The sequence below is a fragment of the Ambystoma mexicanum genome, chromosome 5q (genome assembly GCF_040938575.1).
Source record: "Ambystoma mexicanum isolate Mex_15411 chromosome 5q, UKY_AmexF1_1, whole genome shotgun sequence".
NCBI classification, from domain to species: Eukaryota; Metazoa; Chordata; class Amphibia; order Caudata; family Ambystomatidae; genus Ambystoma; species Ambystoma mexicanum.
In genome coordinates, this window is record NC_090933.1 from 1258694684 (window position 1) to 1258720918 (window position 26235).

The following is a 26235-nucleotide window of genomic DNA, read 5'->3' on the forward strand; positions in this document are numbered from 1 at the left end:
TTTTACATGTTGTCATGTGGCTTTATTATTGGCTTTATTATGCAATTTGTGTTTTATTGTAAGTAAACTCTGTAAGACATTATTACTGTAGACCTCAAAATCCAACAATCTGGGCCAAAGTGTGTGATCCTGATCATCCCCACCCACACTCAACACCCATCTCTCACCCGCCCTGCTTGTCCCCCCACCTGTCCGATCATTCCACTCCCTCCTTTTTGGATGCAGCCAGAGTGCCACTAGTTCCTTTTTTCCACTTACACCGCTGCTACTAATAAACACAAAGCAATAATTTCCCTTTCTTGAATCCCATTCTAGATATCTAGCCCCTTCTCTCTCTCATAGCCAGCTAGAAAGCAACCTTTCACAATTTCCATTGAGTCACAGCAAAATCTCTCTAGAAGAATATGAACCCGGATGTTCGTCTAAACCAGCCATTAATCACCGGAAGGTTCCAATGTCTTCATCCCATCTCTGTGTCATAAGACCTCGGTTTCAGCTCCCTCTAAAGGCTACGTTTGTTTCCCCTATTGTCTTTAGTATGCTCTTTTTTCATTCTCCTTGCAAATCTATGAATCTATAAATATCTGTCTGTAAAGTATGACAGATTGCTGATGTCTTAACTGTAACTACCCGTGTGAAATGATGCGCCGCGCTCTGGTGGGGGGGCATTTGGCCACTCCATCTGTCAGGCCCCCACTGGCCCATGTCCATTGGGCTAGTGCCATACCTGGGACCCATTGCCTAGACCAGTAGAGGGGGAAGGGTAAAAAAAATAGATCTGCAATTGTACTGGGTAAACCACTACTGGTGTATGGTTTCATGCAGTAACATTTTTTTGTAATGGGTATTTCTTGGCTGCAGACTGGTTTCAGTAAATTAGAAAAAACGTAAGGCTGTCCTAAAATCTAAACGTCCTATCGAAATAAATCCTCCTGCATTGGGCGCCTGCCCTTATTTTTGTCCTATATATATTTGTGTATATTTGAGCCTGCATATATATATATATATACTGTTTTATTGCGTATATCCTTGTGTCCTGTGGGAGGCTGGCCGCTTGGTATGCGAGTTTTACTGGTTTGCGTGTTGCATAGTGTAGCATTTCACAGGCTGCTGGGCCGAGAGCCGCAATTCACGCCTGGAGAGGCTTTTGAATAGAGTCGCGCGGAAGCCCCCGTGTTCCTGGGTATTTATGTAGTTATCCAGGAGGATAAACGTTGTTCGGCGAGCGGTGTCAGTCACACGGCCGCGCCTCTGGTCCAGGCCTTGGCGGCGGCTGGCTGTGCAGGCCGCGTTGCTATGGAGACTCGTAGGTGCACCGCGCCGCCTCCCATTCCTGACTCTCTGGCGCCCCCTGGCGGCCTCGGGCGGCCGCGGCCCGTGACGTCAGGTTGTCGATGGTGACTGGGACGCGGCGGCGGCAGCATCAGCACCGGGACCTGCTGCTGTTGGAGGGGAAGGCAAAACGCGAGCCGGGGAGTGCGGTGGCGCGCGGCGCCCTCGTAGAACGCAAGCTCGGCCAGGCAGGGGCAGCGCGCTGGGAAGGGAGGCTCGCGCTGCCTCCATCGCCTGCTGCCACGGCTTCCTCCGCCGCCTCCGGATCATGGCAGCGCTGCCCGGGATTAGCGGGAGTGTCGCCCCCGCCGCCGGTGCCTGCCGCGCCGGAGCCCCAGGAACAGGACGAGCTGGCGGCGGCTGCTGATACCGGGAGCCGCAGAGGGAAGATGGCGGAGAGGTGAGTGCTGGCTGCTCGCGCCGCGGGACAGGATGGTGCAAAGCATGCGGCATCCCCCGCTGCTGCAGGTGCGCGCGCGACCCCTCCGCTGCCACCAGTGAGCGCGCGCCCCCTGCCTGACAGCGCGCGCGCGCCGCTCTGGTGACAACCGTTGGCCGCTTCCACCCGCCGAGAAAGGGGGGGGGGACCCTGACGGTCAGAGTCACCTGCACAGGGGAACGCCCTCACGTCACTATCGGAATCAAATCTCTGGGGTGTAATAACCCCCCCATCCCCCTGCGCCTCACATGGGTTCCTTGCTGCCTTCTATGACCCTCTGCGCATGGGAACGGAGGTCGCCAGTCACAGCCAATACCTAATACAACCTACCGCCACCAGTACCACAACAAACATCTCCCACCAACCAAAATCCCAGCCCTCTGAGAGGAGAGCAGCTCACACCCACCAACATCAGGGCCTGAGGGGAGAGCACCTCACACCTACCGACATCTGCACCCTCTGAGGGGAGAGCAGCTCACACCCACCAACTTCAGGCCCCACTGAGGGGAGAGCACCTCACGCCCACCGACATCAGGCCCCACTGAGGGGAGAGCATCTCACGACCACCGACATAAGGCCCCTCTGACGGGAGAGCATCTCACGCCCACCGACATCAGGCCCCTCTGAGGGGAGAGCATCTCACGCCCACCGACATCAGGCCCCTCTGAGGGGAGAGCAGCTCACACCCACCGACATCAGGCCCCTCTGAGGGGAGAGCAGCTCACACCCACCAACACCAGGACCCTCTGACATAGCTCTCAACCATTTGTGACTCAAAGGCGGGTGAAATCACCCGATTTTGTTTTTGGCGGGTGAGACGCCCATTGAAATGAATGGGCGTGCAGGAGGCTTGGCGGGTGAGTCAGCCCTTTGCAAGGCGGGTGACACCCGCCAAAAGCGGGTGAGTTGAGAGCTATGCCTCTGAGGGGAGTGCAGCTCACACCCACCAACATCAGGACCCTCTGAGGGGAGTGCAGCTCACACCCACCAACATCAGGACCCTCTGAGGGGAGAGCAGCTCACACCCACCAACATCAGGACCCTCTGAGGGGAGAGCAGCTCACACCCACCAACATCAGGGTCCTGTTAGTGGGGAGAACACCTCACACCCACCAACATCAGGACCCTCTGAGGGGACAGCAGCTCACACCTGCCAACATTAGGACCCACTGAGGGGAGAGCAGTTCACACCCACCAACATCAGGGCCTGAGGGGAGAGCACCTCACACCTACCGACATTAGGGCCCTGTGAGGAGAGAGCACCTCACACCCACCGACATCAGCACCCCCTGATGGGAGAGCAGCTCACACCCACCAACATCAGGACCCTCTGAGGGGAGAGCAGCTCAGACCCAACGACATCAGGACCCTCTGATGGCAGAGCCCCTCATACCCATCAACATCATAGCTTCTTGGGGAGAACAGCTCACACCTGCCAACATTAGGACCCACTGAGGGGAGAGCAGCTCACACCCACCAACATCAATATCCTTTGAGGGGAGAACAGCTCATACATACCGACATCACAACCTCTGAGGGAAGAGAACCTCACACCCACCGACATCAGCACCCCCTGAGGGGAGAGCACCTCACACCCACCGACATCAGCACCCTCTGAGGGGAGAGCACCTCACACCCACCAACATCAGGACCCTCTGAGGGGAGAGCAGCTCATACCCACTGACATCATAACCTCTTAGGGGAGAGCAGCTCACACCTGCTGATATCAGGCCCTTCTGAGGGGAGAGTAGCTCTCACCTACCGATATCAGACCCCTTTGAGGGGAGAGCCGATCACACCTGCCGACATTAGCACCCTCTGATGGTAGAGGCCCTCATACCCACCAACATCATAGCTTCTTGGGGAGAACAGCTCACACCTGCCAACATTAGGACCCACTGAGGGGAGAGCAGCTCACACCCACCAACATCAATATCCTTTGAGGGGAGAACAGCTCATACATACCGACATCACAACCTCTGAGGGGAGAGCACCTCACACCCACCAACATCAGGACCCTCTGAGGGGAGAGCAGCTCACACCCACCAACATCAGGACCCTCTGAGGGGAGAGCAGCTCATACCCACTGACATCATAACCTCTTAGGTGAGAGCAGCTCACACCTGCTGACATCAGGCCCCTCTGAGGGGAGATTAGCTCTCATCTACCGATATCAGACCCCTTTGAGGGGAGAGCCGATCACAACAGCCGACATTAGCACCCTCTGATGGCAGCGCCCCTCATACCCACCAACATCATAGCTTCTTGGGGGAGAACAGCTCACACCTGCCAACATTAGGACCCACTGAGGGGAGAGCAGCTCACACCCACCAACATCAATATCCTTTGAGGGGAGAACAGCTCATACATACCGACATCACAACCTCTGAGGGGAGAGCAGCTCACACCCACCGACATCAGCACACTCTTAGGGGAGAGCAGCTCACACCCACCGACATCAGCACCCTCTTAGGGGAGAGCAACTCATGTGCCCTTTGTCTGTGATCACCCCTCTAGTGAAGAGAGCATGCCACCCCCCCCCCTCTAAGCTGCAAATGTCAGCCCCTAAAGGGAGAACCGGTCTCATCCCTACCCTCATTGCAACACCACCCTCTGAGGTGAGAGTACCACACACCCTTAATACACATTCAAGACGAGTCTGCCCCATCACCATCCACACTGTGTGCTTTGGGAGATCTGCTCCCCACTAATATCAACCCTAGCACACGCCTTAGTATCACCACCAGCCCGTGGTGGTGGAACACCTCACTCTGCAACACCATCCACTGGAGGAAGAGTAACTTGCAACAGCCCCCTTATTGGCGAGAGCAGCTCACATCCCTACCCTCACTGTCATCGCCCCCTCAAAGGTAGGGTGCCTCTGATACCTGACATCACCCTCTATGGAGAGCAGCTCACATCCCTACCCTCACTGTCATCGTCCCCTCGAAATCCCTGACATCACCCTCTATGGCGAGAGCAGCCACATCCCTACCCTCACTGTCATCGTCACCCTCTAAAGGTAGGGTTCCTCTGATACCTGACATCACCCTCTATGGCGAGAGCAGCCACATCCCTACCTCACTGTCATCGTCCCCCTCTAAAGGTAGGGTGCCTCTGATCTCTGACATCACCCTAGTCTATGGTGAGAGCAGCTCACATCCCTTCCCTCACTTTCATCATCCCCCTCTAAAGGTAGGGTGCCTCTGATACCGGAAATCACCGGTTACAGGTCATTTGGTCGAAAATAAATGGTCGACAGGACAAATGGTCGACGCAATTTGGTCGAAAGACAAATGGTCGAATTTTTTTTTTTTTATTTTCACTTTTTTTTTTTTTTTTTGGGGGGTCCACCAACCCCTTTTTTTTGCTAAAAACCCTTTTTTTCCTAAACAAAAACCTGAAAAATATATATATAAATAAAAAAAATTCGACCATTTGTCTTTCGACCAAATTGCGTCGACCATTTGTCTGTCGACCAAATGACTGGACAGCGACATCACCCTCTATGGAGAGTGCATCTCACTTCCCTAGCCTCATTGTCATTATCACTCTCTAAAGGTAGGGTGCCTCTGATTCCTGGCATCACCCTCTATGGAGATTGCCGCTCACTTCCCTACCCTCACTGTCATCATCCCTCTTCTAAAGGTAGGGTGCCTCTAATTCCTGACATCACCTTCTGTGCAGAGAGTAGCTCACTTCTCTACCATCACTGTCATCGCCTTTCTCGAAAGGTAGGGTGCTTTTGATCCCAGACCCTCTATGGCAAGAGCAGCTTCCAACCCTTCCCTCGCTATCTCCAGACAGAGGGCCTCAGATCCCTGCTGACACCCCCCCAGGGGAGAAATGCTCTAATTCTGATAAAAGGTGACAGCTGTAAAAGTGCACTCCCTGCCATTCTACGCAGCAGCCAGTCTCCACTGAGTTGGGATGCCAGTCCCCCTTCACGGCCAGCAGCATGGGCTGAAGGAAGGGCATTTCTAGTCCACCTCGTGGTACAATCACCTGTTTAAGGTATTGGCAGATCACTTTAAACATAGCATTGTCTCCTAATATGCGAGCACCCAGAGTCAGCATCGCCTGCCAAATGGAGGGCATTGCTTGCTGAAGTAGCACCATAACCTCCTGGAGGACAGGCGAACGTCCAGCCAGCATCACCTAGCATCTATCCGCTGCCAAGGAAGGAGCACATCCTAGCCAACATCCCCTACTGAGGGGAAAGCCTTCCAATCCACTAAAAGCCAGCATTCGCTGCTAAAGGGCAGGCATCTCCTACCCCTCACCTGCTATGGGGAGAGCACATCCTAGCCAACATCCCCTACTTGGGAAGGAGCACATCCTAGCCAACATCCCACGCCAAGGATGGAGCACATCCTGGCCAACATCCCCTATTGAGGAGAAAGCCTTCCAATCCAATTAAAGCCAGCATCCCCGCTAAAGGGATATCATCTCCTATCCCTCGCCTGCCAAGGGGCGGTCATTTCATAGCCAACATCCCCTGCCAAGGAAGGAGCACATCCTAGCCAACATCCCCTACTGAGGGGAAAGCCTTCCAATCCACTTAAAGCCAGCATTCGCTGCTAAAGGAGAGCATCTCCTACCCCTCGCCTGTCATGGGGAGAGCACTTCATAGCCAACATCCCCTGCCAAGGAAGGAGCAAATCCTAGCCAACATCCCCTACTGAGGGGAAATCCTTCTAATCCAATTAAAGGCAGTATCTCCCATCCCTCACCTGCCAAGGAAGGAGCACACCCTAGCCAATATCACCTGCTAAGGAAGGAGCACACCTTAGCCAGCATACCTTGATGAGCAATGAATGCATCATAGACAGTGGTCGAAGTGTTTAAAAAAAATAATAATAAAGTTATTGTTTTCAGACAAGGTTCCAACACCACGTTTAAAGTAGTTTTCGGGTGCCTGTTTTGGAAAGGGGTAGACTAAAAGAGGATAGCTCTCTCTCTCTCTCTCTCTCTGTGCACCTAGACAGGCGGCCCATCTCGTGCCTGCTCTCTGAGATTTGGGATTGAAGCGCAGAGTTTAACTATCATCCAAAGGAATGGAATACCTGGATTACTAGTTTATAGCCAAAGGATCGAATGCAATACTTTCGAACCAAAAGGATCTAAAAAAAAAAATCTGCCTTTTTAAAAAAAAAAAAAATTTGGGGAGTGCCCTAAACCCCTGTTTTTTTGGGGAAATAACCACTCATTTTTCCTATAAGAAACCAAAAAAAAAAGGGCATTTGAACATTTTTTTCCCGATCCTTTTGTTTCAAACATATTGCATTTTGAAACTTTGCATTCGGAACTTGGACTGGACACCGGTTTACTTACCTGTAATCTTCATGACTCCTAGTCCGACTCTTCCTCGTCCCCATACATACTCCAGAATAGCTCCGCCCTTCAGGTGTATGCAAAGGGACGTGGAGATAATGCCATGATCAGGGGTTTTTGTTGTTGTTGCTGCTCCGAGGCCTTTAAAAAACGTTATTCTTCTCTCCAGCTGCGCACCTCCCGTCCCACTTATTAACACCCCCGATTTAGTCTAGTAGCCCTCTTGTGGTTCCTGAAACTTGAGATTTACGGTCTGCGCGTCCTGTGCGTATTCTTATACAGACAGGTGGTAACGGCGTGCCACCTTGGGCCTCTGGTGATATGCTAATAAACAGCAAAGCCCCGTTAGAGTGACAAGAACTCAGGTACGGTATTACTGAACTTGCTCGGTTCGGTTTATTTTAACCTTTGCCTGAAAGCCAGCACACCCGGGCGTGACGTAATTCCAGGGAACGGTGGGAATGTGTTTGGCCTTTGAAACCACTGGCATTACTGCAGTAGCCAAACTTCCACGACGCATGCATGTCTGTGGGCATTCACACGGACCGCCAGGGTCCGACTGGGACATAAAACCGCCTCGGGCACCAATGAAAAAGTGTCCCACCGTTGCAAATGTCAATTCATTCCTTTTGTGACAGACTGTTTGAGCAGTGCTTGTGATGCAAATTGTGCAATTTAAAGAGGTATTCAGCAAAATGGACAAAACTACTAGTCGTATGGTGGAGTAACTCGTCAAACTGGCCCACATGTGGCCCACTTTGACCAAAATACCTGGCCCACACTAGCATTTTGCGTTTTTGGTTCAGGCATTGCCCTATAGCTCAGTCAGAGCCTGCAAATCGCAAGCACGTGGTGCCCAGTGCCCTTCTAGTGCTGCATGCACGTATTAAATAACGAGGACTTCGACTGGGTCCCCCCCCCCCCATCGCCTCTCCATTCTTACCAGCGCCTGCCTCATTGGCGATCACACCCGAGCGACACCACTCGTCACCCCCCGCCCCCATTCACCTGCTTGCCTTAATAAGCTGCCCCCTTCCCATAGCCCCTCCATTCCCTAGCATTGAAACGACGAATGCGCCAGCAGACCACGGAATGCCCACACCGGTGCCCCCCTCGCGCTGCGGGAGGGGCTGCCTGATGCACAAGCGTCCGCTCGGCCGGTGTTTCACGCAGTCCCACCCACAGGCCCACCGGCCATATGTGTTATTATGAACACACGTATACAGTGTACTGACGCATATGGTCGGTTACTTCTCGCCTTACATCTGTGCAACTTGCGCCCCAGCCGGGCCGGCCTCCTCCCTTCCCGTGGCTGTGACAGATGCGGCGGGGTACCCCGGGGGCCGACCTGTCGATATCTGTAGCCATTGGTGATTGGATTAGGCGCGCCACGTGCTCGTATTTGCGAGGGACATCCCCACACGGTTCACAGGAAACGGCGCCTTTGCGTCTCCACTCCGCTGGGTGGTAAATAATTAACCACGTAGAAGCGGTCTCCATGCTCTTGTTTTGACACGTCCCTTTATAGTCCCCCCGAAGATAATGCATCAGGGTGGCTTTCCAAAGGGGTTCCCTGAATACAGCCTGCCACGCCCCAGGTTTATATCCCAGCATCTGCTCCCAAAATCCTCAACTGTCTTAAAATGAACGCTTCCAGGGAACTAGGCATGCCCCGGCCTTTTATTCATGCTCTCCAGTGCCGAGAGGCCAGCTGGTTGGCAGGTCTTGTTATTGTGACTAAGGGACAGTGAAAGGTACATGGTGCAGCAACATGACCACCGTTTATAATGATGTATTCTTACATGGCACTTTACGTCCGAATCCGCCGGCTTCTAAGCACTGTACTAATAGGTCCTGTTATGAATACGCTTTCATTGGTACTTGTTGAATGGCTTCTGTCTGTCTTCAGTGCTGCTCAAGGTCTGATATTGTTTATATAACTTCCCCAGTTGTGGTGATGACTCGTGGCTCCGTTTAAAATATTGTATTGAATGTATTTTGACACAAGTTCTTCACCAAATACAAATAAGAGGCACACACACAATCTCCCTTTAGAAAACTACAACCCAGATTTATATTTCCTATTTTGAAACTCATACATATTTGACAGATCTCCAGTAACACGTATAGTTCTGCCATTACCTCCCAGTGTCTTCTGTTGCTTACACATCTTGATTGTGTTTCTGCTCCTGCCTTGCGTGTGTCTTGCTTTGTGTCTGCATAGCCACGAGCCTGGTCTTGTATTGTGTTTACACTGTCACGCATTGTCTGTTTACAAGCTAAGGCCTGACGTCTTGACTCGTGTATGCAAAGTAATAACGCTGGCCTTGAGTTGTGACCGGCTTTCCAGTTGTGCTGGCATGAAAGTGACCTAGCCCTTTAATTATGTTCATGCAATACTGGACCAGCTTTGAAATTGATTTACATGGTAAGGGTCCAGGTTTGGTTAGCAGCAGTTATTTCTCTAGTTTTATTCGTTTACCTGTTGCTGGCTGGCTTCTTGGATTAGGTTCACTCAGGTTGTTTTAAAGGCACAGGGATTGTTTCTCCAAATTCCTGCAATGACTACTTTTGGCATGTTACATATCTAGGTATTGCACTTTGTGGTTATTACCTGTGATTTACAAGCAGATGTCACACGTTTACATATAAGGCAGCCGTCAAGTTCTTGATTGTTGACATAGCAATGAACAATGCCCTCTGTTATGTGTACACGCCAAAGACTGATCGTCTTTGTGTGTACACAGTTACAACACAGGCTCCAATTGCTTTTACATAGCAATGACAAAGGTCTTTAATGGCGTTCACAGTCTAATGGTACAAGCCTTGACTTGTGTTTTCATAGCAGTGACCAATGGCTTGAAATGTGATTAAACGCGCGGAAGACCAGGTCTCGAAATGTGCACACACGCTAATGCTAGCAGTCTCGAATTGTGTTTGTGGTAACGAGCGGGCTGTCGAATTCTCCACATGTTCAAGGCTAAGAAATGGAATGGTTCAGATGGTAATGACCCAGGTCTTGCATGCAAATTCCATACAGACTGTCTCAACATGCTAATTACGCAGGCCTGATCTTTATTTACATCCTGATGCCAAGGGGCTTAATTCCCCCTTATGTGACCCACGGCCTTGCACTGGCTTCCATAGCAATCTCTTTCGTTTGAGTTTTCATTGGGTTAACTCGATTCTTGCGCTTTCGCTGCACGAGGCATACAGTCATTACCTATCGTGTGTATGTATGCATGGTGCACTGCAACAATGTGTGTGTGATTGTAAATGCACACTGCAAAAAACCCTGCATTGGTTGTATACGTCCTAAAGCTTGAAATGTAGCATTGCATTTTAATCCACATAGTATGTAGCGACGAGACGTGACTTACTATTCTGTGTGCCTATGTAATAACGAACAATAAAGGGTTACCATAGTGACTACAGCAATATGCGTGTTCTTACCCGAGCAAACAATATAGCATTGTCTGTTTTTAAAATGACCTAGGCTTTGAAATCTAACCTACAAGTGTGACGAACGATAAACCGACGCCTCTGTGCGTCTGGGTTGTGTTCTCATTGCATCGCTATGTTAGGGGGCAGCAGCAGTTTGTGTACCGGATACATCACATGATCAGGGCTCCAATGTATAGCACAAAGCTCCGGTCCAGCAAGTAACTGAGGTTGGTATGAGGGGAAAGGCTTGGGATGTCTTGGGATGGAGGCGGAGATGGTTGGGGCATGGGGAGGCAACAAGGAGGGGGTTTTATCACCTAGTTACTCGCCTGTTACCATGCGAAAGACCCTCTGCCCATCCTCTGCACCATTTCCTCCGAGTGTAACCAGACAAATGAAGGCTCAGTCCCTCTGCCATTTCCAAACGACGTGCTTCTACTGCGGTGGTAGTCTGAGAGCACATAGGCTGAGCCTGCAGTGGCCTAGTGCTCCCCTGCCAGGGAGGCTTAGATTAAGAGAAGCGCAAAGGAACGGGGAGGCTAAGTGGATGGAAAAGAGGGAGAAGGTGCCAAGACCATGGGACGAGGGATGCAGTATGGGAAATGTTTCGTCCTGTATTAGGCGCACACAGGTCCTGTTACGTGCACCTCTAATGAAGTTATAAAAAAAAAATGTCCATTCTAATTTGTATTGCACTTGTGAAGTAGATTTGAAAAACAATCGGAAATGAGCAGTGCTTATTATGGAAACTGAGTAGCATGCCCTACAAATAAAGAGAAGTGCAGGTACTCCGAACCGGCAAGTACCTGTCCATTTAAAGCACTGGAAATGAGTAAGCTAAAAGTATGTGCATGCATGATTGGTTCGACGTGCACTCAAACGTGATTTGAAGTAAGGTGGCTTATTTGCCCAGGCTTTCATTTAAATTTAACTTCTGGGTGAACTCCAGAATACTAATTGTGGGACTTCCAACGCTGCAGGCCAAGTGAAACTCTGCGGAGAATAGACAGTGTAAACGAGTGCACTTTTGTGGATTAAAAAGGATCGTGCTTCTTAGCACAGTCTGGCACCCTCAAAAGTTGTTCGGGTCCATCTAGAATTCGTCACATGTCACCAGCTGAAATAAGAAGCCCACACCCACCGAGCTGGAGCAGCTGGTTTATGCAAAGTATAGTCTAAATGCAAGTTCCATTCAAATAAGGAGCGTGGATTCCTTTGCGTTAACACACACGAAAGACGTGTGCAGGTAAGAAAGCGAACACAGGGTAGGCTGGAGCTCATCATAGTTTGCATGCCTGCATAGTCCGCGCAGGACAGCTCTGATCAGAAAAGTGCAAATGCGTAATACCCCGGCACAGCAACGTATACCTGTGTGGACAGTTTCTAATACCATCCAGGAAGTCCAGAAATTAGCCAGCGAGTTGTGCTGTAGCACCTTGAAACGTCTTTTGTGCTTGATGGAATTATCAATAAAGATCACAAACCAAGTAACCAAACAGACTCGAGGAATATGGCCAAATACTATTTTATTCTCATTTAATAAAGCAGGGAGACTTGTCAGTCGGACTGATGCATGCACGCTCATGTATGACCTTGATTACAGAGGTTTTATACCTCATTATGCATCATCTATGATGTCATCCTATGTGGCAAACAAACCTATCGGGGAGGGATAGGTTAGGGGATCATATCTACTTATAGAACATATAAGGATTAGTGCTTCATTGGATACCCTTATCTGTACGGCACGCATTGAACTACCTCTAAATGCACACAGTATTAATTATATCGGACAAAATAGCAGCGGATTGCTCTATGCACCATTGTATGGCACATGGCCCCAAAGACCCACTAATTGGTTGGCATTTCTACCCACCCTTGGACTTTCGGCTTGCCACAGCACGCGTGTGAAATGAAACCTAGGTGCTTTGAATCACGTCGGACTACTCCACATATTTGCCAATTAATCCATCTTCCCTCATCGGTTCGAACATAAGCCAGAGTCTTCTGTTTTTAGTTGACCTTGTAGCCTGATCACTGTCTCGGAACATTTAAGGGAGTGTGAGCACACCACTATCGTGGTCAACAGCTTATTAAATAGCCCTTGTTTTCGACTTCTGAATCGTGTGTTGGGAGGCCACAAAATTGTTCATTTCAACCTTCTTTTTACTGCTATTTGAGTCAATTATGCTGGGTGTTGTTGCTCCTTTTGGCCTCTGGAGACTTGTTCACTCCATCTTATATGAACTTTCTTCACTTTTAATGGTCCAATACTTGGCTCGTGCAAATGTTTTCTTCTTTAATCTAAGATAAATGTGCCCTTCGTTCATAGCTTATACTGGTTTACTCCCCTTGTGCCTTGAAATAATTCCTTAAAATAGCATCCTTGATCTTAGGCCAACATAGCCATCTTGTTCTGCACACAGGGCTTTCCAGCATCCCTTGATTCTTCAGCCGTGGTCTGTCTCTGAGGTTGTTTAGCTGATTCTGACATGAGCCATCATCCATTTTCCTATCATGGCCGTCCTTGCCATGTTATAAATCCCTTCTATCTTGCATTCCTGCGTATTTACAGTTATTGGTCTGTAAATGACTTCATCTTCTTTGTATTCATGATGACTTTGTCTTTAGATACATGTTTCTCTTGGTGCTTCAGTTACATCGTCACTTCTTAGTTATTTCACATTGTTTCAATGTAGCATCAAATATCTTCTTTATGGCATCACTCTACCCTCGCCTGATTTCATTTGGCGTTCCATGATGTTCATTGGTGCATGCTGACATCCTTTCACGTGATATCCTTCCACTTGCTCGGTGTGAGGGTACATTCTATATGGATGTCTGAGTGGTGAGCGTCTCTCATACACTCGATGAAGTATTGGGTCAACACATGGGGACCCATTTATAGCTCTTCTCCTGCTATTGCAATATGACAGTGTTGAGGGGGCGGGAACTAGTGAGAAAACCTCCACCTGCTTCTCTACATTGTGGTTGCGTATTGGGTTTCAGATTTGCTCTACAGTAAGCTTGAAGCTAGGATGCGTGTTTGTCCATTAGGCGTTACCATACCTAACAGAACACAGAGAAATACATGTGGGCTGCCCAGCTGACTGTCTCAAATGATAGTGCCCAGAGCAGACTGAGTGCAAGGTGAATGAAATGAGCACACAGGAAACCAGAACTCACGTGTTTCAGCCCTCTCCGAGTGCCAGAGGTACGGTGTAAGCATCAGTCCAAAAATGTGCAGCTTGTTCAGTTTGTAATCGAGCTATTGTGACAATATCAAGATGTGTGGGCTATATAAAAGGAATAGACATCTCTCTGCTATTGATAGAAAAGATGTTTATTGATAGCACAATTCCATCACACGACACACACGCACGCGGAATGTTCCCTTTTCTAAACCCCAGGATACTGCTGTAAATCTGGCCCTGGCTGTAGTTGTGTGGAATATGCTGCCCTTTTAAGAGTCCTCCGGCATCCTTTCACGTGACCTGTTATTTGAGGGGGCATGCATGTGATTCCGTGCTACCTTTCTAATTGTGCTCATGCCACCCCTGCATGCAGCTTACTTACCAGCATCAAACTCACAATGTTCAGTATCGTAGTCCTATTAAATGTACTTATTCAACAGGACATGGTTTGTTTTTGTGACCCATAGGGTCTGTTTCCCCTAGAAGACAATCAACCAACACCGTATACATAACATTGCTTGTTGTGTAAGCTTTATAGTGGAAAGAACTGCAGCAGAATTGTTTTGGGTGTTTGAGTGTGCACCTATATTTAGGGAGCAATGGAGTGCTGTAGATCAGTGGGGTCACAGGCATACACTATGTGGTGACGGAGGAACGGGCATGCCATTTACAGTAGCAGGAAATGGCTAACACTTGCAGTTTGTTGGGAACATGTAACCGTCCTGAAAGGGAGCTTGATGGGTGAAACAGGGTTGTTGGGGTTAGGGCTGTATAGGGCGGTTGTTGATGGGTATAGTGGACTCGTGGAATTTGAGGGGTGCATCTTATGGGGTGTGAATAAGCTGCTCCTTGAAATCCACACCATTCTCTTTATTTTGGAATTGGGTAAGGTCTAGTCTGATGTTGACGGGAATGAGGTTACACGTTCTTGGGATAACGAGCGAGACGGCTGGTTTCTGGTTGTTGTAAGGTCTAGCCTGGGTCGGTACTGTAAAAATGCTCTGATGTTCAGGGCAGAGCCAATGTCGGTGTTCCTCCTACATGGGCATATGGGTCTATAGGTGCACATCAAGCCAGGGCATTATTTCATACAGTAGAATGGCAATATTACTGGCATTATGGTCAAAGAGAATTTGAGTGTTCATCCTGGGAATACTAGTCCATAGCGGCACAGCCAGCCTTGGCATGTTTTTAATACAGCGGCATTGCAATACTTCTAGCTTTAATGACAAAATGTTCTTACCGGGGAATAATGGCATATATTGACATAGGCAGCACAAATATGTCTTGTTGCACTAGCAGAAGACTGTCATATATTGTGGGCAAAACCAGAGTGAACATGTTGTCTTACAATGGCAGAATACTGTTATATTGTGTGCCAAGGCATGAAGAAAATGTGTTGTGAAATGCTCCTATGTAGTGTTGCTAACCTGGCATCAATTCCATTTTTTCAATGTATGAGCCTGCAATAGCAACTAGGAATTATATAAAGTATGGTCTTTCAGCCATCAAAACTTGGATGTCTGACAATGTTCTTGTTTTGAATTCAACCGAAACTAGTTATATTTTTCCTTGCTAATACCTCTTCTCCCTTTTGTTTCCTTCCTGCCCCTCTTCTCCCTATTTCTATCTCTGATAATAAGCTTGGTATGTATCTTGATACTGATCTATCTTTCTCTTATCATATTTCGATTAGATCACGCTTCAACCGTTATCTTTTCAATGTTCGTAAAGCTTGTCCCTTTCTTGCGTTTAATGGTACCACTTGATTTCCCCACTTCTATTTTAATTTTCTTCTCTACTCTTTGGTCTTCCTGTTTCTCGTCTGGCTCCTTTTAAAGACTGTTTGTAATGCTTCCATTCTTTGGTTATATTTACTTTCTGCCCATGCCTCTATTTCTCAGTCACTGTCCTCTCTTGGATGATTTATTTTTTCATTGATGTCTCAAATTAAATTTTCTTTGTATTGTTTTTAAATCTCTGTATGGTCTTGCTCCTTTTTTATCTTCTCTTATTTCTTTTTATGTTTCATCTCGGGCTTAAGGTTCTCAGTCCCAATTCTTATGACCATTTCCTCACCCGTACCCCCCACCCTCTGTGGCCAATCACGATTGAATTCTTTTTTCCTTGCTTGTCCAATAGCACTGGAATTATCTGCCTTTCTCTTCATTCTATTAATTCTTCGTCTCCATTTTGTACTTCTCTTAGGAACTATCTTCGTCATTCTTGAATATAATAATATTTTTTATTGTGATTTAGTTCAAATATTAGAACTTTACACAAAATGTCACATAAAACATAAGACATAACAATGAACCAGATACTTTCAACATTAAAACACATCTTTCATAATCATACAAAGTTACAAGATTACAAAAACACAAACTTCATAGGACTTCTTATAGCTTCATATAACTTCATATCACTTCATACGACATCATCATCATCATATCTTCACAAATCTTGACACAATAAAAAAGATTACATATAAAAATTGAATAGGAAATTCTAATATTACATATCTAAAAGCACATTATCAATGTATCCCAAATAAATAATTTCATCACTAAAAACTGAGCAAATCAAGTCAAATCAAATCAGGATTTGTCATTCAGAATGATTCGTCATTCTTGAATATAACTTTGTATAGCTTGTGATTTTACTTTAAGTGGGTCTTGTTCAGGACTTTGGCGTAAAGCGCTATATAAATTACAAATAAAATACAACAAATACAAATATAACCTTTTTAACCAATTGTTCCAAAAAGTGTAATGTAAAATACACCATTTAATCCATTATTTAGTAAAATTATCTGCAAGCGGTTGGGGGATGCCTACCCCTTCTTGCGTTTTGGTTGGGGATCCTTCGCTACGCTGGGTCTCTCGCACAAGTTAATGAGAAATATTTACACCCCTCCAATGAAAATAATCACCAGCTGCCACCTTCATCAATACTAAGGTTATCACATCCTGCTCTAACGGCACAGGGAGTTAATTGATGATTTGATGGCGCGTCCTACCCCTGCCTTGACCCATGTCTCGGTCCACATTGAACAGGGAGTAAACATCCGGGAGAGCCATTAAGAACAGGCTTCCTGAAGGGACCTGCAACCTGGTTTCACTGATGGCCACCATGGTAATGTCTTGCACTGTAATGAGATGGCAGGTTTCCAGTGCATGCCATGTCCGTCTCATTCTGCAGGCATTAATCGGATCACCGGAAGAAGTTGCCGAAGGGTGGTCCTGGGCATTTACCCGGCACTGTCCTGTAGGATTAGCTACTTGCTACGCTTCGATTCTAGGTTCTAGATAACTAGCGACTGAATTTGACAATAGACATTGACCTGTGCTTTAAATTGATGGGATGTATGGCCTGCATTATTTTGAGGTCCACAAGGGTTTTATGAACAGAGGATGAGTTAAGCCTTCAATGGCTTCCCCCTCCAATATTTTAAAGGGTCGGGCATATTGCTGTAGGCAGGTCTAGACTCCATTTAGGAAAAAAACGGGGGCGGTGCCGGGGGATTGGTTGGGAGGGGTGTTGTGGGGGGCGTCCAAATGAAATATGCTAATTTCATTCAGGTTTGTCTTTCATGATTTGAAAACAAGCACACATGACAAAAAAGCATTTTCCAGCTGAAGAGAGTTACATATTTCTTTGCTGATTTCGTATAAATTGCACACACCTTACTACACAGGTTCTCAGATTTAAAATACGTCCACGTGGGAGGTTTTGCAGGTACACAACTAACGATTGCCGTGGTTTTGTGGTTAAGTATCTCGTTTCTGAAGCAGAAGGCCTGGGTCCGCTTCCCGGCCAGGGTGGATTCCCTGCCGCAGCCTGTTGCTGTTTTTATTATTTCTTAAACAGACAAGGGGGACGGCGTACACCTTCTCAAAGAATAGGGGCGGACGCCGTCCACCCGCGTGGTCCCTCGACTTGAGCACTGGTGCGGGTGGGGAATGGCAGCAGCTGATAAGAGTGAAAACAGGCTGCAGGGCGGGCACATGAAAGGCAGAGCAACACTAACAGTGGGCTGTGGTCCATTCAAACATTGCTAGCATATATGCCACGTTGTATGCAAGCTAGTAACTCCACATCAAGCGTGAGGAACACTGGGTAACGTTGGGAGCGTAGGTCGTCACTGCACGGCTGTGGTGCTGGGAAAGCTGGCCACCTTGTTGTGGAACCTGGGCCTGGATGGGATCTGGTCTTGGTGTCAGGCCATCAGGCTGTATTGATTTGTGAGCTGATCACAGTGCAGAGAAGCTACGGGGAGGGGAGGAGGGCGACCGTCCATGGTACTGGGGGTAGTACTGTCTGTTTTGCTTCGTGGGCGATCAGGGGACTGTCTGTGGTGTTGGCGGGGGTCATTTGTGCAGGAGGGGGCTGGAGGAAGCTGTCCTTGGTGTTAAGGGGGCTAACTGTGGTGGCGGGGCCGCTGGATCTGTTTCTGGGGCCCTTATTCCATGGTTCTGGTGGAGCTGACCGTGGTGTGGAGGAGGGTCTGGGTGTGGTGCAAGGTGGGGCTTACTGTGCTGTTCAGGATCTGCCTATTGTGTAGGGGGCGCTGTCCTTTGCTCTGGGGGTGTGGACTGCATTGTTGTGCGAGTTGGCTGCGTTGTTGCAGAAGATGGCCATGGTGTCAGGGGTCTCTACAACGGTAGTCTCCCTCAATTCTTGTTTTCGGGGGGCCAGTATCTCGAAACGGGAGACACACTATCAGAAAAATACAAAATTGAGAAAAACTGGCTACCCCACTCTGTCCAACCAGTACTGGCGAAATGATCTACAGATTTATTGTGAACATGGCTTTCACCTTCAAGTTGAGTAAGCCAAATTTGTGCAAAACATATCTCGTATTATGTGCAAAAGGCAAGGAACCATTCGACTCAATTAATACACACTACATATAGCAAAATTTGTTTCAATATGTCCATATCAATTTATTAAGTGTTAAGACCACTTTAGAAAAGTTAAAAAAGGAGAGAGAGGGAACAAATCAATAGAACACACATTAATCGTGGTACATCAGCATATCTTCTCGCTCGCTTCTTAAAAAACACAATGTTTCATATGGGGTTTTGTTGGCTTAGTAAAAAACCACTCTAAACAATTCAGTAGTTTACAGATACAAGACTAAATTCTTTAGCTAGTCTATTGTCAAGTGTCGACATGTTTCGGCCATTTTAGGAGATGAAACACTATCCCTAGTGTCTCTACAACCAATGCTTTTTTAGGCCTTCTTCAGGGCAGAGAATTTCTTTTTAGTTGGTGGATATCTCTATTTCAAATCCCCCGTAACAGGATAATCTAAAAACAAACATGAATACATTTATACATTAATCACACAGTAAAACGATGGTTCCCTTCCAAACACACAACTTTTCTTTATTCTTTAGTCTATATAATGCATCGTATTTTCATAATCTCTTACAATTACTTAAACTTTTCACAATAATTTTAGATCTATCGATCACTCTCACCTTTACTTGCATCCTGGTTGGACTTGAGCTTTATACTAGGAGAAACCTAGTCATAGCAGGTCTTAGTTCCTACTTCCCAGATGTCACGGATCAATTCTGGTTTGTTATTTCTTGGCTGTGTGGGAAACCTAATTAACATAAGGAACCCAATGTTCTTTTAATACATGTTCATTTGATTTACATTAATCCAGAACACAGCACTCTCAACATGCTCCTGGTGTCATACTTATTCAAAATAACACCCGTTACTGTATGTCCCATACTTTCTCTATATTACATACATAGGTTAATTAATCTTCTGTGTTACTTGATTGTTTAATACTTTAAACAACTTATACTATTTTCTTGAACTTTTTACTTTATCCTTTTATTCTTTTTCTTATTGTTAGCCCCATTTCAAACATATTTGAAAAGTCAGACTAGATATCCAATCATAGTCCCACAATAGCTTACTTTATTTCCGCTGAGTATGGCGGATCCGTAACAAAAGTTGTTCCGTTCGGTGCACGGGCAGCACTTCAAAGTACTCCACAGCTCAACAGTTTGAAAAAAGCTTGGAAAAAAGCCGCACACGTCGAGTCACTCAGTGCGTTTCCCCGATTACCTATGGAAACATAACAAAAGGGGGAGCGGATTGGTCACATGCCTCTCCATACTCTAAAAGGACTATATCTCCCACACAGGCCGCCTGTGTATTAGCAAAACCGCTAGGAACATTTCCCATACATCGAAATCACACAGCGATGACGGCATTGCCATTGTGATCAGCCGCGTGTAACTTAGTACGCAAAACGGCAGTCTAGCAGGCTTGGTAAAGCTCTTAGATAGTCGTGCTTACCTTAACATTTTCGTGCAGGTCCGGCAGAGCATCACGAAACACGTCCTGGCTATCGTGTTCGAATGTGTGCAAATTTCTTCTTATTTTATAATTGGCTAACGCGTTCACGTGACATTCACGTGAACGTAGCTCCACTGAGTTTTTAAACCAGCAGCGTTGTATTACCTTGCTCAAAACCGTGGGAAGGAAAAACCAAGGCTACTATGTGACGGAAGCATGTAGTGGTATAGGATGTGCAACACATACTTGACACCTGTGCCTTACTAATTTCCACAGGATGCTTTTCACAAATCAAAGCACGAAAAAACAAAACACGAAAAAAACAGGGAGGGGTGGGGCCCCTATTAAGGAACACTCGAACAAAACGAACGTGTGCCCCGCAGAATCGCTCCGTCATCTAGGGCATTCTCTATCATCAGTTCTGAACTAGACTATCTTAGGGTGATGAGAGAATTCCACTCTACCGCTGAGTTCAAACCTGTCTTTGCTGTATTCAGGGAATAAATCCACCTTTGTTCGCCCAGGCTCAGTAACATTTTCCTACTACCTCCTCTTTCAGTTGCCGGGATAGTTTCTAACACAAACCATAAGATGTCAGTATGTTTGTGTTTTTTTGTTTCATAATGTGCAACTAAAGGTTTGTTAGGTACTTTGTTCTTCAGACAAGATTTATGTTCGCAAATGCGTTGTCTAATGCATCTTTTAGTTTTACCAATGTAAATCAAATTACACGGGCACTTAATTCCATAAATGACCCATGATGATCCGCAATTGGTAAAGGTGCGGAATACCCAGTTCTTTCCATTAAGGTCAATTTCCTTCAAATTGGTTGTAGATGCACAAGCAACGCACTTGCCGCATTTATAATGTCCCACTACTGGTGGCAACTGCAACAAGGTGGTCTGGGTGGATATTTTCTCTTTTTTAGGGTACCAGTGCACTACTAGATCTATTACATTCTTTTGTCGCTTGAAGGAGAACCACAGAGTAGCTGGTTCAAAATCAAGTGTTTTTAGGATATGCCAGTTCTTTTTAATGGTCCGTCTGAGCTGGTTGCTAATTGGACTAAATGTGGTGACACATGTCATTCTTTCCTGTTGTACTTTTGGTTCTGGGTGGAGGCATCTATCTCTATTTGAATGTTTTGCTCGCTTGTACGCAGCATGTACTATTCTCCTAGGGTATCCTCTGGCTTTTAGTCTTACTTTCAGGTCCTTGCCTTCCTTCACATAATCAATTATGTTTGAGCAGTTTCTCCTAATACGCAGAAATTGTCCAATGGGGAGATTTTCGCGTAAGGCTAAAGGGTGGAAACTGTTGAATTGCAGAAGGGTGTTTTTGTCTGTAGGCTTTCTAAACAAAGTGGTTGACAAATAACCACTTTCGGTTTTAAGGATCAGCAGGTCAAGGAAAGGGATGGACGATGGGTTCCATGTCACGGTGAATTTTATATACATGCTCTGATTGTTGAGCCACACCAGGAAATCTTCTAACATCGCTACATCACTCTTCCAAATCATAAAAACATCGTCTATATACCTATACCAATGTCCCATCTGTTCTTTAAATGGATTATTGGCATGGTATATAGACGTGGTTTCGTGATGGTCCATGTACAAGTTTGCCAAGTCTGGGGCAAAGGTTGCCCCCATACTTGTTCCATGAATTTGCCGAAAGAAAACTCCATCACAGAGGAAGAAATTTTCTGTGAGTGCTAAGCGAATGCATTCCAAAATGAACGGAGTGGGGACCGAATCAAGGGTCGATGTTCTTCTATTCAGAATCTCTTCCATAATTTTCAGACACTAACCCTGGGGTATGCTTGTATATAAAGCCGTTACGTCTAGTGTTACAAGTAGACTGTCTTTCTGACATGGTAAGTCATTGATGATGTTAACCATGCTTTTAGTGTCTTTTACAAAAGACTTCATAATTCTTACAAACAATCTCAGAAACCAGTCTGAGTAAATTGACAGAGGTTCCAGAACCGAGTTTATGGCAGACACGATAGGTCTGCCCGGAGGTGTCACTGCGTTTTTATGCACTTTCGGCAGAAGGTAGAATGCTGGAATGGTCGGATTGTCTTTAACCAGAAAAGTGTGTTCATCTTTTTCTATCCATCCTTCTTACATTGCATGGTCCATCAAACTTTTGATTTCGTCTTTAAGGCGCATAGTAGGATCTCGATCAAGCTTACGATAGAAAAGGGGATTCTGAAGATGTTTTCGATTTCTCTATCATAGAGTAATTTATTCCATAGGACAATCCCTCCACCCTTATCAGCTGGTTTTATGTGGAAAGTCTGATTCGTTTGTAATGATAATAGGGCTTTTCTTTCTTCTCGACTCAAGTTGTCCTTATGTCGGTTGTTAGAAGATATTAATTTTTGACTTTCTTCAAAGCAGAGGCTTGGGTTGCTGCTCTCCCTCATTCGGTTTCCCAGGCAGTTCTGGAAGCAGAGGCTTGGGTTGCCGCTCTCCCTCGTTCTGTTTCGCAGGCAGTTCTGGAAGCACAGGCTTGGGTTGCCGCTCTCCCTCGTTCTGTTTCGCAGGCAGTTCTGGAAGCAGAGGCTTGGGTTGCCGCTCTACCTCGTTCGGTTTCCCAGGCAGTTCTGGAAGCAGAGGCTTGGGTTGCTGCTCTCCCTCATTCTGTTTCCCAGGCAGTTCTGGAAGCAAAGGCTTGGGTTGCTGCTCCCTCTCGTTCTGTTTCCCAGGCAGTTCTGGAAGCAGAGGCTGAGGCCGCTCCTCTCCCACCTCTTTCTGGAAGAAAAGGCCGGAGCTGCTGCTCATCTTCAGTGGCTGTGATTTTCATTGCTTTGTAGCCTTGCCAGATTTCGAATGAAACCAGCTGGAGAGAAAGAAAATCTATTCGAAGCTCTGGGTTAAAGGGAGAGACACCACTGCACTGCCTGCTTTATTTTCTGTGCTGCTTCAAGAAACTCCGCCTGGGCATTAACTGTTGGAGTGGGCGGAGCCTACAATGATTCCTTATGGGATTTCAGGACGAACATACATGCCCTTAGCACTTAAGGGGATTTATGTTAAGGGCCAGAGAACTTAATGTCTATGCCAGAATTGGCCTTAGAAAACAAAATGCCTAAGTGCCCTAAGCAGCCCTCGCTGCCCTTTGATATTTCCAGTTCACGGAATTGATGCTGCAACTAACAGTTTTGCTCTGCTTTTGCTGCACACTGATCCCATGAGTGCTTTCTGCGCACTCCCCATCCTTTCCCCCAAGCGCTACGCTGCCAACCATTGTAGGGGGTTCTCAGGAGCACAGGCTGGCAGTGCGGAACTTACTTCCATTCGTTGCCTTTCATTAATCTCAGTTTGTACTCTGCACCTCCTTGAATGCCAATGCTTTTCTGTAGAAGAAATGCACCCTCATCTCTTAATATTTTCTGCTGATATAGCACACACCACAAATGCCATTTTTATTATAATCCACTGCCACAAAAAGTAAATACAATGGAAACTACCACTACAAGGAAAACGAGTGGTTTAGCTAGTGAGCTTGCCGCATGTATGCCAGGCATATCACCAGTGACACATACTCCTTGTCTAAATGTCTTGACACATTATGGTAATGTAGACCATCTGAAAAAGCAGCAGCTTCCTGGAAGGTAACCTCTCAATTGCAGCTCTAAAGCTGCCCTTAGTGTAATGAAGAGCAGCTAAACGCCCTTTCATGCACGCGGTTTATGAGCAATGCAGGATGCAGCTCTTAGAGTACTTCGCTTTAGGTTCAGGAGGTTACTGTGGTGGGACATGTCACAGCTGGTAAATGGCAAGACAGCTGCCTCCATTTAGACTCACGCAGGGCGGGATTACACAATTACAGGACCTTTCACTTGTGCATCCAGCAGTCTTGTACATCTGATTATTTGTATGAAATGCCCCCTCGGGAGCTAAACTGACCAGCAACTACATAAGCGAATACATCTACACAGACAAAATGTTCGGCAGGGCACGACCAAACCAAATCTCACCTTTGATGACTTTAAAATTGCAGTGCTGCAAGGAAACCTTAGGACAGAAAATGCACGAAATAAATGACTATAAAATGCATGCAGATTCGCAATACACTGGAAAATGGTTGGAACAGGCATCGCTGCTTGATGTCACTATCCCAAATAACAAATTCACACCCAAAGAGAACCAGAGGTCAAAACAGGTGGACCTGTTCTTTTCTGATAACATTTTCAATGGCTCTTTACTCACACTTGACTGAGGCCACCCCAGCCCCATATGCTTCTCTGAGTCAGTGTTCTGTTGCAGGACTCGCTTCCGACCAAGCCCGCCAAGCTTTGCCCCACAAGTTTCCCAGAGACTGGTGTGTGCTCCTGTTCCTTGCCAGACAGCTTTTTCCACCTTTTATTTTCCACCCAGATGTAGAGCAGCACACTTTCAATACGGCAGCAATTCTTTCACACTAGCCTTAACACGCCAAAGGGCCAACACATGACTAATGGGTCCCCCTCCTTTATTGGCCTTCTAGTAGCACAACATGTGATGAGTGCCACCACCAAACGCGCGAAGGGGGATCGGCCCACGAAGGGATTGCTCTATTTCTGTCTGGTCCGCTTTTTAGAGTCAGTACTGAAAATGTGAACAACAGCCGGAATCATTTCCTAAATACAATTATCCAATAAGTGCGTTTCCTATCCCAAGGTTAAACGTAGGTAGGCGTTGGCGGGCAACAGGCTTAGCGGAGATGGACACGCAATGGACTGTCTAAAACATACCAGCGTTCAGTATGTTTGCACTTGTCTTGACTGGCACACAGGGTTCAAAACTGGTGGGTGCTGGGAGCTGTTTTGCTCTTGTTTATAGCCAAGGGGAGCTTGGTTAGCTTGAAACTAACTGCTACCAGGAGCTAGTTTGGACTCTCCAGGCCACTTGTGCCTTACAAGCATGCATATGTGATATTAACTGTGTAGATTTGGGAATGTTTTTATAGGAGAATAAAGGACACATCTAATTTAGATTTAAAGCATATTGTATAATATGTAATGGGCAAAATATTAGAGTTTGGGCACATGTTAGATTTGCTGCGCGTCAAGGACTGGCTCCTGGTTCCCCATTGATAGCTGCTGCCGAAAGCTGTTTTTTGCGTCTGGTCAACAAATCCTAATTTCGATCCCTGACAGTACGCCACCCCTTCATGCCTCTTTGAGAGCAACCCAACAGTGTTTCTTTCACTTGCCTGCTTGCATGACGATTTCTGTGTCCCACATTTAATCTTTGTGATTGGAATGCGTGGGGGAATATCTAAGTGTAATGCTCCTTGTGAAGGAAACACAAATCCGAAACAGATGAGACATTCCATAGGGGAATCCTTGAGCTGTCCTGCTATTCCAAGTGTCTCATTCTTCATATGCCTGATAAAGTAATCTAAAGATTACAAAAACTTGCAAATAAATGACTTAGTCTAACTAAGGTACATCCTGTTGTGTTTTTTTGGAGCAAAAAGGTGTATATTAACCTTGTTTAACCCGGTACAAGAAAACTGATTAGACTAAGTTATTGAACTGGATGTGCAAAGTAAAATGATTGCAACAGTAATTTCTAAATTTAAATGTTGTTGCTTCCTCAGAATACACTTTAGAACACTTATTTGGTGCTGGTCTGCCCTTGTGGGTGGGACAAAGACTGATATGCAAATGGATATTTCACCTCTGTGAAGGGTGCAGTGAGCTAAAATGTGTTTGTAAACCCTCCTGAGTGGATGAAATTCCACACATCACCCATATTTGGTCTCAGTAGAGGGGCTCCCACCCTCCTTTTCAATTGTGTAAGACTTGGGGTTTTACCCTGTAACCAAGGGTAATCCAGATGTGGACCCCTTGCTCACTGTGCTTTAGAGAGGCTCAGCTTCGCCTCACTGAGGAGGCTCAACAAGGCATAAGCACGTGCCTGGGGTTGCTGATGGTGCTCTTGTTCAGAGGAGAGCTGCCTGGCATTGCGGTGCTGGACTGCCCTTGTGGGTGGGACGAAGACTGATATGCAAATGGATATTTCTCCTCTGTGAAGGGTGCAGTGAGGTCGACCCTCCTGAGTGGAAGACATTCTATAGAACCAGGCATTTCACCCACGTTTGCTCTCAGTAGAGGGGCTCCCACACTCCCTTTCGAACACTTATAGGTATACTGCAGCTCACTCATTTTTA

The 26235-nt window shown here is 46.6% G+C and overlaps 1 protein-coding gene and 1 long non-coding RNA gene across 3 annotated transcripts in view; one reads left to right on the top strand and one right to left on the bottom strand.

The window, feature by feature from the left end:
- The first annotated feature begins 1222 nt into the window (after positions 1-1222).
- Positions 1223-26235, top strand: part of ARHGAP39 (Rho GTPase activating protein 39) — a 1402702-nt gene continuing 1377689 nt past the window's right edge. For both annotated transcript variants that reach the window (XM_069621770.1, XM_069621771.1), the window contains exon 1: positions 1223-1732. In XM_069621770.1, coding sequence (XP_069477871.1) covers positions 1395-1732 — 338 coding nt within the window. In that variant the 5' untranslated portion in view covers positions 1223-1394. The remainder of the gene's footprint in view (positions 1733-26235) is intronic.
- The window catches only part of LOC138497997 (uncharacterized), a 216548-nt gene continuing 208998 nt past the window's right edge, over positions 18686-26235 (bottom strand). Inside the window, exons 3-5 of the long non-coding RNA XR_011278683.1 lie at positions 19683-19833; positions 19230-19357; positions 18686-19056 (exon numbers count right to left, since the gene is read on the bottom strand). This is a non-coding gene — a long non-coding RNA (uncharacterized lncRNA). The remainder of the gene's footprint in view (positions 19057-19229; positions 19358-19682; positions 19834-26235) is intronic.